This window comes from Monodon monoceros, unplaced genomic scaffold (assembly GCF_005190385.1).
Source record: "Monodon monoceros isolate NGI ecotype Baffin Bay Population unplaced genomic scaffold, NGI_Narwhal_1 Super_Scaffold_12, whole genome shotgun sequence".
Taxonomy (NCBI): domain Eukaryota; kingdom Metazoa; phylum Chordata; class Mammalia; order Artiodactyla; family Monodontidae; genus Monodon; species Monodon monoceros.
This window is the reverse complement of record NW_021703768.1, coordinates 157,656,258-157,671,783: the sequence shown is the minus strand read 5'-3', so window position 1 is coordinate 157,671,783 and position 15,526 is coordinate 157,656,258. Positions and strand designations below refer to the sequence as shown.

Sequence of the window (15,526 nt, the reverse complement as noted above, 5' to 3'; positions counted from 1 at the left end):
GTGTGTGTGTGTGTGTGTGTGTGTGTGTGTGTGTGTGTGTGTGTGTCCCTTTCGGAAAGTGCCCCTTTTGGGGCAGTGCCCCTTTCGGAAAGCCGTCCCCCAATCTCTGGGGCTCTTGACAGCAGCTCTGGAAGGAGTTGGGTGGAGGGCTTTGTCTGGAGGAAGAGCTGGGATCTTGTGCCCTTGTCCCACCCCTGCACCCACTTCCCTGCAGGTGAATGATACTCCATTCCAGAACCTGACTCGGGAGGAGGCTGTGCAGTTCCTGCTGGAGCTGCCCCCGGGCGAGGAGGTGGAACTGATGACGCAGAGGAAGCAGGACAGTGAGTGTGTGTGAGTGTATGTGCGTGAGTGTGTGAGAGTGTGTGTGTATGTGAGAGTGGAGCTGGGATCCACGGCCAGGCCCTGGGGAGGGGTCGGGTCTGGGCTGTGGCCCTGCTAGCTCAGGAAGCCTCCCTGTCCACAGTCTTCCGGAAGATGGTGCAGTCCGGCGTGGGCGACTCCTTCTACATCCGCATGCACTTTGAGATGGAGCCCAGCCCGCCGTCTGGCCTGGGCTTCACCCGCGGAGATGTCTTCCACGTGCTGGACACGCTGTACCCCGGCCCTGGGCAGAGCCACGCCCGCGGAGGCCACTGGCTGGCGGTGCGCATGGGGCGTGACCTCCGGGAAAAAGAGCGGGGCATCATCCCCAGCCAGAGCAGGTGCGGACCGCCCACTGGGACAGGGCACAGCATCACTACTTAGCATCCTTGGTGATTCCCTCTAGGGAGCCATGCAGAAGGCTCAGGGCTGACCAGTCAGCGCTTGTATGAGTTTCCTGCAGGTGCTGTAACAAATTACCACAAACCTAGGGGCTTTGAACAACACACTTTTATCCTCTCATGTTCTAGGGTCAGAAATGAGTCTGATGGGGCTAAATCCAGGCGTGGGCAGGGCTGGTTCCTCCAGAGGCTCCAGGGCAGCATCGGTTCCGCCTTTTCCAGCTTCTAGAGGCGCCGCATCCCTGGCTCGCGGCCCCTCCTGCATCCTCACAGCCAGCAGCGCAGCATCTCCCGTCTCTCTCTGCCTCTGACCCTCCCGCCTCCCTCTTATAAGAACCCTGTGATGACACTAGGACCCCCGGGGAATCCAGGGTCATCCCCATCTCAGGGGCCTTAACCCCACCTGCAAAGTCCCCTTTGCCGTGAGAGGTGACATATTCACAGGTCCCGGGATTCGGCCTTGGACATCTTTGGGGCTGTGATCCGGGACCCCGGACCCCGGTGCTCACTCATCTCCTCTCTTCTCTCCAGGGCAGAGCAGCTGGCCAGTCTGGAGGCTGCCCAGAGGGCCGTGGGGGTCGGGCCTGGAGCCTCGGCGGGCTCCAGCACACGGGCCGAGTTCTGGCGGCTGAGGGGTCTTCGTCGGGGAGCCAAGAAGACCACCCATCGGAGCCGTGAGGATCTGTCGGCTCTGACCAGACAGGGTCATTACCCGCCATATGAACGCGTGGTGCTGCGAGAAGGTGGGCCAGGGTGGGAGGGGCCGAGGGGGGCCCTCAAGTAAGAGTGTTCAGAAGCCACAATCCTCACCTCTCTCCTTCCACCCAAAATACCCCCTTTTGGTTACTTTAGGATGAAAATACACACACACAAAACCAGCACATAGATCCTTTCCCTACCCGAGAACCAGGGGTAAAAATACACCTCATTCAGATTTCAGGAAGGGAAGAGATTAAGCTCTTGCCCACAGCCTCAGGGCAGAAGGATTAAAACCAGGTGCTGAGGCTTTTTAAAGAAAATGGCAGGAGGGTGGGAATAGCAGGTGAGCCAGGACGGGAAAGGGCTGAGCTGCTTTCCAGCTGCTGGTCCATCGGCCAGACGAAAAAGACTCAAATATAAAAGGCTACGTACTTAATTTCTACCCCCAGCCAACGAAAGTTTAGAAATCTGAACATATCAAGTTTTTAAGAGCAAGAGAGAAGGAGAGGAGAAAAAGAGAGAAGGGTCAGGTGTAAAGAGTGGTCTGCTTACTCGCTTTTCTCCGGCCAAGATGCCTTCTGCACCCACTTCCTCACTGGTAAAAGGGAGTATTGGTGAGGCCAGGGGTCAAACAAGCTCTTCCTGCAAAGGGCGAGACAGTATTTTAGGCTTTACAGGCCAGATGGTTTCTGTCCAAATGACTCAACTCTGCAGGAAGGCAGGAGAGAGGGGACATGCTGGATGTGGCTTTGTGCCAATAAAACTTTATTTACAAAAACAGGCAGTGGATCAGATGTGGCCTGAGGGTTGTAATGGTGGTTGCCAATCACTGAGTTAGCTGGGTTCAGCTGCTCTGACAGACCCCAAACTGTATAAACAAGAAGTTTCCTTTTCAAGTAACAGTCCCAGTATAAGAAGGCCAAGAGGTCTCACACCTTCCCTTGAAGGATACAACCCAGATTTCACACATCATTCTGCTTGCATCCCATTGGCCGGGATGTAGTCACATGGCCATCCTTAGCTTCAAGGGAGGCTGGGAGTTGTAGTCTTTAGCTGGGCAGCTATGGGCCTGGCTAGATCTACTATGGAGAAAGTGGAGAGGCAGTTGCACAAGAAGCTAGCAGCCTTTGCCCCGCATGGGATCCTGATTCTTGTCATTGATTCTCTGCCCTGCAGCCAGTTTCAAGCGCCCGGTGGTGATCCTGGGACCTGTGGCTGACATTGCTATGCAGAAGTTGACTGCTGAGATGCCTGATGAGTTTGAAATTGCAGGTGAGAAACCAGGTCCCATAGCAACCTCATTGGTGAATCATTTCATAACCCTTTCCCAGGTTGAGGCAGCTTGATAAGGGGGCTGCTAATGATGCTGTTTGGGGGAAAGAGTAAGAACAACCATGCCAAACATGAGGCAGATCAGCCGCCAGCAGCCCCTCCAACCCCTGGGCCAGAAATCCTCAAACAATCTTGCCACCCTTTACCTGGATAGAGCCTCAGAATCCTTCTTAACACAGTTCACCAAGCAGCCATTGCCAATGGAGCCAATTGGACAATTGCCAGTTGTCTGTCTGTTCAAGAAATTTGTCTGTTGAGCTATAGACACAGCATCGAACGAATACACAGGGTCTCCTGAGGAGACCAAAAATGAACAACTGCAGGAACAATTAAGCTAGAGTAGGGAATCAACAAATTACAGCTCCTGGGCCAAATATGGCTGTTTTTATTCAGCCTGCTAATTAAGAATGGTATTCAGAGACTTCCCTGGTGGTGCAGTGGTTAAGAATCCACCTGCCAATGCAGGGGACACGGGTTCGAGCCCTGGTCTGGGAAGTCCCACATGCTGCGGAGCAACTAAGCCCGTGTGCCACAACTACTGAGCCTGAGCTCTAGTGCCCGCGAGCCACAGCTACTGAGCCCATGTGCCTAGAGCCCGTGCTCCACAACAAGAGAAGCCACCACAATGAGAGAAGCACATGCACCGCAACGGAGAGTAGCCCCCCCCTCACCGCAACTAGAGAAAGCCCGTGTGCCACAATGAAGACCCAATGGCAGCCAACAATAAATAAATTTTAAAAAAAAGAATGGCATTGATATACTTTTTTATTTTATTTTTGAAATAGGTGTGGCTCTTTTTATTTATTTATTTTTGGCTGAGTTGGGTCTTCGTTGCTGCGCGTGGGCTTTTCTCTAGTTGCGGTGAGTGGGGGCTACTCTTTGTTGAGGTGCGTGGGCTTCTCAGTCCAGTGGCTTCTCTTGTTGTGGAGCATGGGCTCTAGGCGCACGGGCTTCAGTAGTTGTGGCACACGGGCTTAGTTGCTCCATGGCATGTGGGATCTTCCTGGACCAGGGCTCAAACCCGTGTCTCCTGCATTGGCAGGCAGATTCTTAACCACTGCGCCAGCAGGGAAGCCCAAGAATGGTATTGATATATTTTAAATGGTTAAAAAGAAGTTAAAACATTTTTTTTGTGACATGTGGAAAGAACTGAAAGCTGCAACTTGAACAGATACTTGTACATGAAGATTCATCATGATTCACGGCAGCCGAAAGATGGACACAACCCAAGTGTCCATCGACAGGTGATGGATAAATAAAACGTGCTCCATACACACCGTGGAATATTATTCAGCCTTAAGAAAGGAAGGAAATTCTGACACTCACTACAACATGGATGAACACTGAAGACATGATGCTCAGTGAAATAAGTCAGATACAAAAAGACACACACTGTCTGATTCCACTCACAGGAGGTCCCTAGAGGGGTCACATCCACAGAGACAGGAAGTAGATGGTGGGGGCCAGGGGCTGGGGGAGGGGGATGGGGAGTCAGTGTTTCATGGGGACAGAGTTTCAGTTTGGGAAGATGAGAAAGTTCTGGAGATGATGGTGGGGATGGTTGCCAAACAGTGTGAATGCACTTAATGCCACTGATCTGTGCGCTTAAAAATGGTTAAGATGGTACATGTTATGTTACACACATTTTACCACAACAAAGAGAAAAAAGGCAAGTATGCGTCCCCCTCCTTTTAGGCCCCAGCGTGCCTTCTCCCTCAGCTGCCATGCTATCTAGGAGGGCTTCCTAGAGGAAGTAGTACTCCATCTCATGTCCTAGAGGACACATAGGGGAAGGGAGAGTAGCTTCTTTCGGGTCACAGCCCAAGCAAAGGCCCAGAGTCGGGACCGAGCCTGGGAAAGTGAGTGTGTGGAGCACAGACTATGCATCCGTCTCCCCATCATGCCAGTCGTTGGCTCAGTGACTCTGAGCTGGTGACCGTATGTCCCTGGCTCAGTTTCCCCATCTGCCAGTAACAGCCACTCCTGTTCAGGAGGAGGAGGTGAGGGTCGTGGTCAGGAGGGGACCCAGTGTGGTGTCAGAGGCGGGGCCAGCAGGAGCTGCTGCTGCTGCTGCTGGCGTTAGGATTTCTCTCAAGGGCCATGGGGAGCCGTGGTGGGTTCTTGAGCAGGGGAGGGGCAGGGAGACCTGAATTTGAAGGGCCAGTGGACTGCCCTCCCGAAGCTGCCAGTCGCCTCTCCCCTCCACAGAGAGCATGTCAAGGACCGACAGCCCCTCCAAGATCATCAAACTGGACACCGTGCGGGTGATTGCAGAGAAAGTAAGCAAGGCTCTGCTGTGGGTCCCATTTCATGGATGGGGAAACCGAGGCCCAGGTCTCCAACCTGTTCTGGCCCCACACCCCGCAAGTGTGGTTTTCCCCTTCTTGGAGGCTTTGTGATGTGGGGGACTTGAGGGAGACAGAGCCTGCCCAGAGTCACACAGCAGCAAGTCCTGGGAAGAGGCAGAGACTCAAACTGGGGCTCTGGTGCTCAAGACACTGTGGCCTGGGCTATCACCAAGCCCCACCCCAACATGCTGGCCTGCAGATATGAGAGGCTGGGGTCCACTCTGACCTCAGACTCTTCATTTCTGTCTCTCTGATTCTTCACCTGTCTCTGATGCTCTGTCTCTGGGTGTTTTTCCCTCCACTGTCTGTCTCCCTCCCCCACGGCCCCCAACATTGGCCTGGCCCAGGACAAACACGCACTCCTGGACGTGACACCCTCAGCCATTGAGCGCCTTAACTACGTGCAGTACTACCCAATCGTGGTCTTCTGTGTCCCCAAGAGCCGGACAGCCCTCAAGGCACTGCGCCAGTGGCTGGCCCCCGCCTCCCGCCGCAGCTCCCGCCGCCTCTACGCTCAGGCCCAGAAGCTGAGGAAGCACAGTGACCACCTCTTCACAGGTGGGGCGGGAGCTCAGGGTCTGGGGTGGGTGGTGGGTCCTGGCCTGAGTCTCCCAGCCATGCTGATACCCCTCCCCACCACCCGCAGCCACCATCCCCCTGCAGGGCACAAGCGACTCCTGGTACCAAGAGCTCAAGGCTATCATCCGTGAGCAGCAGACGCGGCCCATCTGGACGGCCGAGGACCAGGTACCTGTGAGGGTTTGGGAACAGTCGCAGTTAGGGCTGGGTTAGGGGCCATGGCCAAGGCCCAGATTTGACCTGAGGCTAGGATCTGGACTTGGTTCCTGGGGTGAGATGGGATTGGGGTCTCCTCCTGACACTGGAGGCAGGGTTGGGGCTCAGCTCAGATTTGGGGTCTCAGTCTGGACCAAGGTCAATGGTCAGAACTCACCTTGGGGTCAAGGGTTAAGGCTCAATTTGAGGTTGAGGACTGGAGTTTGGAAGGTGGTGTCCCGGGTCCGGGGTTTTCTCTAAGATCGGGGAGGGCCGGGGCTCGGCTCAGCCAGGCCATGTGCACCCGCAGCTGGACAGTTCCTCAGAGGACAACCTGGACCTCCCTTACCGCAGCCTGGCTGACAGCTCCGCGGACCTGAGCTGCGACAGCCGGCTCAACAGCGACTATGAGACAGACGGTGAGGGCGGTGTCTACACGGATGGCGAGGGCTACACGGATGGCGAGGGTGGGCCCCACATGGACGTGGACGAGGGGCCCCCGGAGCCAGCCCTGGCCCGGTCCTCGGAGCCCGTGCTGGAGGATGAGCCTCGGATCCTGCAAGATCACGGGAGATCCTCGGGTCACCAGGGGACCCAGGTGAGCAGAGCACCAGGCTGGCCCCAGCAAGGGTCTCGGGATGGGGCTGAGACACCTAGGGAGCCTATTTTCTGCCAGGATGTCGAGGAACAGATACTTCCCCGACCAGATCAGTAGCTTGGACCTGGATCTAGGGTACTTGAACCACTGAGTCACTTAAAGCAAATATTTAACCTCTGCATGAGTTTGCTTATCTGAGATACAGGGATTGATGGTAAAGTCTTGATGTCACAAGCTTGTTATTTTGTTGTTGTTGTTTTGTTTTTTGGCCATGCAGCTTGTGGGATCTTAGTTCCCTGACCAGGGATCGAACCTGGGCCCCCTGAAGTGGAAGCTCAGAGTCCTAACCACTGGACCGCCAGGGAATTCCCACAAGCTTGTTGTTTAAACAGAATACACTTAGTCCAAGTCCCGGCCCATGGGAGTCGGGTGTTTAACAATAACAAATATTGACTTAGCACTTATTCTCTGTGCGGCTGCCTCAGCCTCCAAGGTGCCTTTCTGTGAATTTGACAAATTCCTCCAGACCCTCTCTAGGGAAATGTAAAAATGTACGAGTCTATGATGTCTCTGGTAGAACGGTGCTCCGTGGGGTTGTGCAATACCCGACCTGCTCAACTGTCCATGGCATCCTGATTATGGGGCAGGCTCTCCTCTAAGCCCTTGACATATACGAATTCATTTATGAACTCCTGACAACAGCCCTCTGAGGAAAGTCACAGATGGGAAACCCCACTCCCCCTTTGCTGACAGGCTGGGAGATCACAGCCAAGGCCTTCCCCTGTCCCAGGCTGTTTTCTCATTTAAAATTGGGGATGAGCTCCAGACTTCTGTGGGGGCAAGGAGAAAGCCTGTGGGTAGCACTGTCGGGGGCAAAGGTGGGGAGGTGGGATGGAGTGGTTACTCATCCCAGTTTATCATACTTGGGGGATAAGCGTTAACCTCCTTTCTCCCTCTGCAAGGTGGATGGCCGCCACCCACAGGGTCAACGGCAACAGGACAGCATGCGGTAAGAGCCCCTGTACTCCACATTGGGGGACCTCAACCCTCCCCCTGGGACTCAGGGTGTGGGGTGGAGAAGAGACCTAGAACCAAGCTATGCCTTCGTGGTGTTGGGAGCCTACTGAGTGAGACAGAGCCAGACAGAGCTACTCCAAGCCCCATATAGTCAGCGCCATGGGAGTAGGAATCCTCTTCCTGGGAGGATTGGGAGGGGCCCCTGAAAGAGGAGAATTTGGAGCGGGCTTTGAAGGATGTATAGAAGTTTGTCAAGTCTTGCTCATCTCTGACTGCACCCCCTGTGCCTAGCCCAGAGTCAACTCAGATAATGGTAGGTAAGTCCACACCCTCCCCACCCACAGCCTCTGTTCTATTTTCTGATCCCCAGGACATATGAGCGGGATGCTCTGAGGAAAAAGTTTACACGAGCCCGAGATGTGGAGTCCTCTGACGAAGATGGCTATGACTGGGGACCGGCCACTGACCTGTGACCCCTCCCAGGTGGCCAGCTGGCCTGTCCTCCCTTTTTCTCCCTGGAGCTGAGACGCAGCTTCCCACACAGAACCTGGGAACCTGCCTCCCTCTGCCCGGTCTTTAATAAATGGAGTATTTTCACAGCACTGGCTTCTAGTGACTTCCAGGGACAAGGGGCCAGAGTAGGGTGCTGTCTTTCCTCCCTCAACCCCACAGACCCAGATCTGAGACTTTGCCCATTCAATAAGCTTTTAATTTTTTACATAAGAAAATAATATAGAACCAAGAAACTTTTGGGGCCCTGGCCAGCCGAGGAGGGTCCGCGGACGGAGTTCCAGGGCCGGCGGGGGCTAAGGCACAGTGGTGGGGGGAAGGTGGCCGGTCACAGGTACACCGGCTGCTCCTGGCCTGTGAGCAGGCGGTAGGTGGCAGCAGGCATCGTCTTGATGTGGACCTGGGGGCGGAGAGGAGGCGGCAGCTGGAGGCGGCCTCCTCCCACTCAGACCCCGCCCACCCACCCCCCCACCCCGCGCAGCGCACCTCAATGTGGGCCTCCGTGAGCAGCTCAATGATGCGGGCATGGGGCGTGGCCACCACACTCTGCCCGTTGATCTCAATGATGCGGTGCCCCACGCGGACGCCCCCGCGCTCGGCAATGCCACCCCGGAGGAGGCTGCAGATCTGCGGGGACAGGAAGGGCCACGCTGCCCAGGGGGCCACGCCTGGGGCCGCCCACCCCCCACCGGGTCCTCGGGCTGGGGACTCACTATGCCGTCCTCCACGCAGAAGCCCAGCTGCTCGCGGACATGGGGCCGGCGGATGATGGCCGTGGTGACCGGCGGGCAGTGGACGATGCTGAGGGTCACCAGCGTCTGAGACTTCACCTCCTGTACAGGACGGGGGCTGTTGGCCTGGCTGGGCCTCCGGTGGGGCTGCCAAACTTCCTGTTGGGCTTCAGCCCCTCCTGGGCCTGTTTACCCACTCATAAAATGGAACCTATAGATTCTACAAGACCCCTTGAGAAGTGGTTAAGAATGCAGGCCAGAGCTGGGTGGCCTTGGAGTCAGAGCTGTGCCACCTCTCACCTCCCTGGGCCTCAGTTTCCTCATGGTCAAAAGCAAGGTTCTAGCAGTGCCCACAAGGCAGGGTTACAAGCACTCAGTAACACACTGCGTGAACCGCGGCAGACTTGCCCTTCTGGCCTGGCCAGGCCCCTCCCCATCTCTGGACCTCAGTCTCCCCGTCTGGGCAACGAGGGTCAAGACTCAAGAATACGCTTGCTGCCTCATGGCACAGAGGACAGGCCTTGTGTTCCAATCCTGCTCCCGCACCAGAGTGGTGTCCCTGGACTTACCCTCTCTGAGCCTCGGTTTCCCAGAGTGCACGGGTGCGGGTAGGACTTGAAGCTCTACTTGCCCCTTCTGGACTGAGACACAGAGACCTGGCCTCCGGCTCACTTTCCCGGCCGCGTGGGGAGGGGGGGACTGCCATCTGGGGGGCCCTCGCAGGCCCTCTGCCCCAGCCACCCCGGAGGACTCACGCGGACGGCAGCCTGGCAGGTGGCCAGGGGCAGCCCCACCAGGCTGGTCCCGTTGATGGCAGTGATGCGGTCTCCAATGCTGAGGGCCCCTGAGCGCTCGGCGGGGCCCCCGTGCAGCAGGTTGGCGATGACGGCCGTGGGCAGCAAGGAACCCCAGCCCGACTCCACCAGGGCTACGCCCAGACCCTCACCCCGGCGTTTCTCGATGCACACCTGGGGGGTCACAGGTGGCACTTGAGGGCTGCTTGGAGGAGGCAGGAGGAGGTGGGTGGGAGGCGCGGGAGGGCTTCAGGGCCACTTGGTGGGCCGGGGTGGGGGACCCACTTGCTCACCTCCCTGCAGTTCTCGCTATTGGAGAAGTGGTCGAGGTCCCCGTTGTGGAGGTGGCCGGGGCCCGTGGCACCCTGGCTCTGCTGGGAGCCCACCTGGCTGGGGTTGATCCCACTTTCCCGCAGGAACTGGCTGTAGGCCACGGCAAAGGCCTGGCCGATGGCCTGGGCGATGAGCTGGGCCTGTGGGGTGGGCGGCACCTCTCTGGGGGTCCCACCCACCTCCTTCAGGTCCCCCCCAGCCACTGACATCCCTACTACCAGCCCATCCACCCCCAAGTGGGACTGGCTTGCCAGCCGCTGGCCGAGCATCTAGGGGGAGGGGAAGGGAGACAGGCCTGGGGCAGGGAGGGTTTGGGGAGACGGCTGCCAGTCTCAGGCTCTTACAGGAAGGCCTGGAATATACGGCTCAGGGCCTTCAGGAGGGTGGGGACGGAAGGACGCTGGGGTGACAGTGCGACCAGGTGGGGCTTTGGTGGAGAGCAGGGGCCGCTGTGAGTTCCCCCTCGCCCTCAGGACACCCGGAGCCCGCTGCTCACGTCCTCTGAGTGGAAAACGTGGCAGATCATCTTGTAGAGCCGGCGGCTGTGGGGCTGGGGTGCCGGCCGCCGGGCCAGCCGCCGCCGGGCCATGAGCACCAGGACGCTGCCGATGTCAGCGATGTAGGAGATGGTCTGCAGGGCGTGGTCCATCAGGGCCTCCTGGAGGGGGTGGGGAAACCAGGCTGGGTGGGCTGCGGGGGCCTCGCTTGGCAGCGGAAGCGCCCACGCCCCAGAGGCCAGGCCTGGGCCCCGTACCTGGGAGTCAGCCATCAGAACCTTGACCCTCTTGGTGGAGACGAAGAGGTCTACCTCTGTCATCGGCTGGGTCTCCCCATCGGGGGCCTGTGGGGGGCGGGGTGGGACGTGGAGGCCCCCAAAGACCCAGATTCTGACCCACCAGGCTCAGAGGGCCTCGGGGGACCCGGCCTGCAGCCCACCTGCCCGCCCACCCACCTGCTGGCCCCTGGCTTCACCTTGACGCGGTCCATGGCCTCCTGGGCCTGCGCCATGCGCGTGCTGGGGGGTGGGTTTCGCTCAGACACCAGCTGGGTGGAGCCCAGGTACTTGGCCCCGAATATGACACCATCTAGGAGGTCTTCGTGGTCACAGGGGCCGGACGCTGAGGGCGACAGCAGAGGCAGGTCAGCCCCCTAGAACCTCTGCCAGGCTCGTCCACCCCTGTGGGCTCTGCCCAGAGCCCTGAATGGTCTGGAAGCACAGAGAGTTCTGCCCCGCGGCTTGGCACTTGGAGCCACACACGTCTGCCCACGGTCCCAGAGCCACCCCATCAGCCGGAGCCACAGATTAGTGGCTCGGCCCTCATGGATGTAGAGCCCTCCGTCAGTCTAGAGCTGGCTCTGCCCACAGCTCAAGGACTCCCAGGCAGAGGACGCGGTTTCAGGAGCAGGCTCTGTATCCAGAACCAGTGCCAGAAGCAGCTCTCGTGCCCACAACCAGCGCCACCCTGTGTGGCTAGAATTCCAGGAGTCAGGCTAGAACCAGACAGTCCCACTCCTATTTCTAAAACCCTTGACATTATAGAACCATAGTCAACTCTGCTGGATGGTTCTGGAAGCCCAATGAATCTAGAGCCAGTCAGCTCTGCCCACTGCTCTAGAATTCTCTATCGGCCCAGGACCACAGACAACTCTACCCCGTGGTCATAGAACTGCCCAGACAGAGTAGAAAGGGGCAACTGTCGACATACCTCAGACTCTCAAACTGTCCAGAAACCCAGGTGGTTCCTGATCTGTGATTCTAGAACTCCCTGACACGTCTCAAACCACAGAATTCTGCCTGGGATTTTAGAAACCAACACTGCTCCAGAATCACACTTTTCCACTACATGATTCCAGAATGTCTTGATCAATATAGCATTGGGAAGCTCCTCCTGTGGTTCTAGAATCCCCTCAATAACTCACAAACGCAGATGCACTGGGCAATTCTAAGAATTATCTGAACAATCCAGAAAGAACAACTCTGCTCATGGTTCTAGAATCCCCCCAACCCAGCCCAGAACCACAAAAAGCTTTGCCCCCATGGCTCTAGAATTCCCTGAGCAACCTAGAGCCAGACAGCAGTGCCAGTGATTCTAGAATATTCTAATCAATAGCTATTGCTTTTTGGAGAACCACAGGCCACAGGGAATGAAACCACATTCCCGTGAACTTAAAGGATAGCCAGTTCTGCCCGCTGTCCTTCATGATCTAAGCATTCCAGAACAACAGAAAACTCTGCTCTGGGTTCTAGAACTGCACCATCCAATATGGTAGCCACCAGGCACACGTGGGTATTGTGCACTTGAAATGTGGCTGGTCTGGACTTAGATGTGCTGTAAGTGTAAAATGCACACCGGATTTAGAAGCTCTCATTAAAAAAAATGTAAAATTAAAAACTGTTGATTATATGTTGAAATAACATTTTAAATATATGGGCTTAATTTAAATGTTATTAAAGTTAATTTTAAGTGTTTGCTTTTTTAATGTGGATAACTAAAAACTTTCAAGCGACATGTGGCTCAAATTCTATTTCTGTTGTATAGCTGTAGAACTTTCTTGAATTGGACAGTTCTGCCCAGTTCTAGTACAGCTCCTAAAGGTCTAGAACCAGAGATAAATTCTATTCACTCCATGGTTTTAGAACTCCCCAGTCTAAGTAGAACCTGACAGCTCTGTTCATCATTCCAGAACACCCTCATCAGCTGAGGTCACTTTAATCTAGAACCACAGGCAAAATGCTAGGCTCTGGAACTCTCTAGGTGAATCACAGCTCCACCCATGACTCTAGAACCTTCTTGGAACTACAAGTTCAAACCAGCTTCCTTTCCCACAACCACAGAACTTGTTCTTTGACCTAGAACCTCAGATAGTGTGGGGGAGAATGTTCTAGAACATTCCAGGTGGCCAGAACAGGTACTTCTCATGCCTTGAGAGCAGATTGGCAAACTTTTCTGCAAAGGCCCAAACAGTAAATATTTTTTATTTTGTGGGCCAGATGGTCTCCATTGCAACTACTCAGTCTGGCCGTTGTAACATGAAAGCTGCCACAGACAACATGCTAATGAATGGGCATGAGTCTGTCCTGATAAAGCTTTATTTATAAAACTTTATTTGAAATTTGAATTGCCTATCGTTTTCACCTGTCAAGAAATGTTCTTCTAAAAAAAAAAAAAAAAAAAAAAAGAAATGTTCTTCTTTCAAGTTTTTTCAACCATTTAAAAATGCATGGGGGCTTCCCTGGTGGCCCAGTGGTTAAGAATCTGCCTGGCAATACAGGGGACACAGGTTCTAGCCCTGGTCTGGGAAGATCCCACATGCCATGAAGCAACTAAGCGCGTGCACCACAACTACTGAGCCTGTGCTCTAGAGCCCGCAAGCCACAACTACTGAGCCCACATGCCACAACTACTGAAGCCTGTGCGCCTAGAGCCCGTGCTCTGCAACAAGAGAAGCCACCGTAATGAGAAGCCCGCGCACCGCAATGAAGAGCAGCCCCTGCTCACCGCAACTAGAGGAAGCCCATGAGCAGCAATGAACACCCAACACAACCAAAAATAAACTTAAAAATAATAATAAAATAAAATAAAAATAAAAATGCATGGGACTTCCCTGGCGGTCCAGTGGTTAGGACTCGCGCTTCCACTGCAGGGGTTCGATCCCTGGTTGAGGAACTAAGATCCCACATGCTGCACGGCATGGCAAAGAATAATTAATTAAAAAATAAATAAATAAAAATGCAGAAGCCGTCTTAGCTCACAAAACATACCAGAAAGTCCACGGATGGTAATTTACCAACCCTTGCTCTAGAATCAAGTCAAGTGCTACAATTTGCCAAGTCTGTCCTAACGCTCCCTATTCATTCTAGAACATTCTCAGGACTGTCTCTCTTCTTTCAGTTGTCTGGAATCTACTCGAACCCGACCTCAGAGTCTCTCTAGAAGCAACTCGTTACTGGCAAACTTTGTGCCAGGTTTTGGGAGCTTGAGTCGGGCTGTTCTGAAACCCCGAAGTCCCTGGGGCCAGGGTGGGCGGGACACTCACCCTCCTGGAGGGCAGGGTAGGAAGCCAGGGTCTCGGGGCTCTGGAAGAAGACAGAAGAAGGGTAGGCCTGAGTCCTCCTGTTTGGCTCCCAGCAGTGGAGCGGTCTGGGGGGGCGGGGCGGGCTCTACCTGGGCACTGGCAGGTGGCTCTTCAGAAGTGACCAGAGGTGCTGTCTCCAGCCAGAGTTCTGGGGAGCTGCTTGAGCTCCTGCCCTCGTCCTGCTCGACAGAGGCTCCTTCTGCCCACTCCTGGGGGGCCATATCCCCCTCTGGGTCGTCAGGGGGCTGCAACAGGCGAGGAGCAGGGTCCGGAGGTTCCTGGGGACCTGACTGGGAAGGAGGGCATTCGTCTTGCTGCAAGAGGCTCAGCAAGTCTTCCCGGCCAGCCTCGGCGGACAAGAGCCCATGGGCATCGGTGATGTCCTGAGAAGCCAGGCCATGGCCAGTGGCAATGTGCAAGGGGCACGGGGGTCCGTCTGGGGACAGGCCCACCAGATCACCTGGCAGAGCTTCAAACTGTTGCAGCAGATTCTGAATATTTAGCCCGTCAAGTTCCATCTGACTCAGGCTGCCGGGGCCTCCTGGTGCCGGGTCCCACGGGCAATCAGGGGTGAGGTCCTGAGAGGGTGAAAGTGTGTCCCTGGGCTCCTCCAAGTCCATGGCTGGAGGTCCTGGAGGGGGTTGGGAGGTTGTCAGGAATTCCATGCCTGGACCCTGGGCTCAAGCCAGCATCTGAAAGAGAGAATCAAAGATGAGATCTCCTGGCTTCCAATTTGGTACCAGGCTCTCACCTGGTGTGTATTCATACAGAACACATAATTTAATCCCCATCATACCCCACAAGGAAGGTTCTGCTATGATCCTCATTTTACAGACGAGGAAACTGAGGTGCAGAATGAGCAGCTGCAAGGCTGTGGCTTCCCAGGCTCCAAACCCCGGGGGATTCCCCTGTACCCGTTGCTCCAGACCTCTCCCCATCCGTGGACCCTGTTCACCCCAGCCCTGGTTCTTCCAAGTCTTCCTCCCCGGAGATGTGGAGGCTGGAGACATACTCTGACTATATAGACCCGACCGGTGTAGGTCGCCGAGACCCAGGACTCAAGACCTCAGTCCAAGACTTGAGACCCAGAATTTCAGACTTAATACTACAGCTCCAAGATGCCAGAAAGCGGACTCTCATCTCAAAACCTCCAATGCCACCCTCAAGATCGACCCCAGATTCAGACCCCAGACTGAGGTCCACTCAGACCCAGCCTGAAGACACAACTCGAGCCTAAAGCTGAGTTAAGACCCCAGTCCTCTAGCGGACCCCAGACTCAAGACTTCAGACCCGTGACCTCAGGCGCTGGCTCCAGACCTCGCTCTGCTCCGCCGGCACACTCACTTCCCAAACCGAGGTGGCCTCAACCCGCGCGGCCCCCAGAACCCCGCTCCTGGCTTGTCCGGTCCTGCCAGTAGCCGCCGCCGCTCGCCAAATCCCGGACTGGGCGCTGGCAGATCTGTCCGCGCAGCACTCCTGGACCACTCCTGGGCATGCGCACGCCCGCGGGGCTTGCTGGGAAGTGTAGTTCTCTCAGCCAGCCTGGCCG

The 15,526-nt window shown here is 55.8% G+C and overlaps 2 protein-coding genes across 7 annotated transcripts in view; one reads left to right on the top strand and one right to left on the bottom strand.

Annotated features, from left to right (window-relative positions):
- The window catches only part of TJP3 (tight junction protein 3), a 29,531-nt gene extending 21,397 nt beyond the window's left edge, over positions 1–8,134 (top strand). For 2 of the 6 annotated variants that reach the window (XM_029218926.1, XM_029218924.1), the window contains exons 12-21: positions 215–323; positions 467–704; positions 1,296–1,507; positions 2,640–2,735; positions 5,004–5,074; positions 5,491–5,701; positions 5,790–5,890; positions 6,228–6,515; positions 7,478–7,524; positions 7,903–8,134. In XM_029218926.1, coding sequence (XP_029074759.1) covers positions 215–323; positions 467–704; positions 1,296–1,507; positions 2,640–2,735; positions 5,004–5,074; positions 5,491–5,701; positions 5,790–5,890; positions 6,228–6,515; positions 7,478–7,524; positions 7,903–8,005 — 1,476 coding nt within the window. In that variant the 3' untranslated portion in view covers positions 8,006–8,134. Of the gene's footprint in view, positions 1–214; positions 330–466; positions 705–1,295; positions 1,508–2,639; positions 2,736–5,003; positions 5,075–5,490; positions 5,702–5,789; positions 5,891–6,227; positions 6,516–7,477; positions 7,525–7,902 lie in introns of those variants that run through there. The other 4 variants (XM_029218925.1, XM_029218923.1, XM_029218927.1 and 1 more) reach the window with 3 other exon arrangements.
- Positions 8,135–8,223: 89 nt separating this feature from the next.
- On the bottom strand, positions 8,224–15,456 carry APBA3 (amyloid beta precursor protein binding family A member 3). The gene is made up of 11 exons (XM_029219001.1): positions 15,295–15,456; positions 14,067–14,669; positions 13,939–13,978; positions 10,873–11,018; positions 10,655–10,741; positions 10,397–10,558; positions 9,861–10,040; positions 9,529–9,741; positions 8,756–8,875; positions 8,529–8,669; positions 8,224–8,442 (listed from the first exon to the last, which is right to left on the bottom strand). The coding sequence occupies exons 2-11, from the start codon at positions 14,640–14,642 to the stop codon at positions 8,371–8,373; spliced, it is 1,737 nt and encodes a 578-aa protein (XP_029074834.1). The 5' UTR covers positions 14,643–14,669; positions 15,295–15,456; the 3' UTR covers positions 8,224–8,370.
- Between the last annotated feature and the right edge of the window lie 70 nt (positions 15,457–15,526).

Excerpts from the sequence above, each read along its gene's own strand:
- APBA3 (XM_029219001.1), bottom strand. The coding sequence starts at position 14,642 with ATGGAATTCCTGACAACCTCCCAACCCCCTCCAGGACCTCCAGCCATG. Across the intron at positions 9,742-9,860 it reads ATAGCGAGAACTGCAGGGAG|GTGTGCATCGAGAAACGCCG; the intron begins GTGAGCAAGTGG and ends GTGACCCCCCAG. Across the intron at positions 8,443-8,528 it reads TCACGGAGGCCCACATTGAG|GTCCACATCAAGACGATGCC; the intron begins GTGCGCTGCGCG and ends CTCCGCCCCCAG.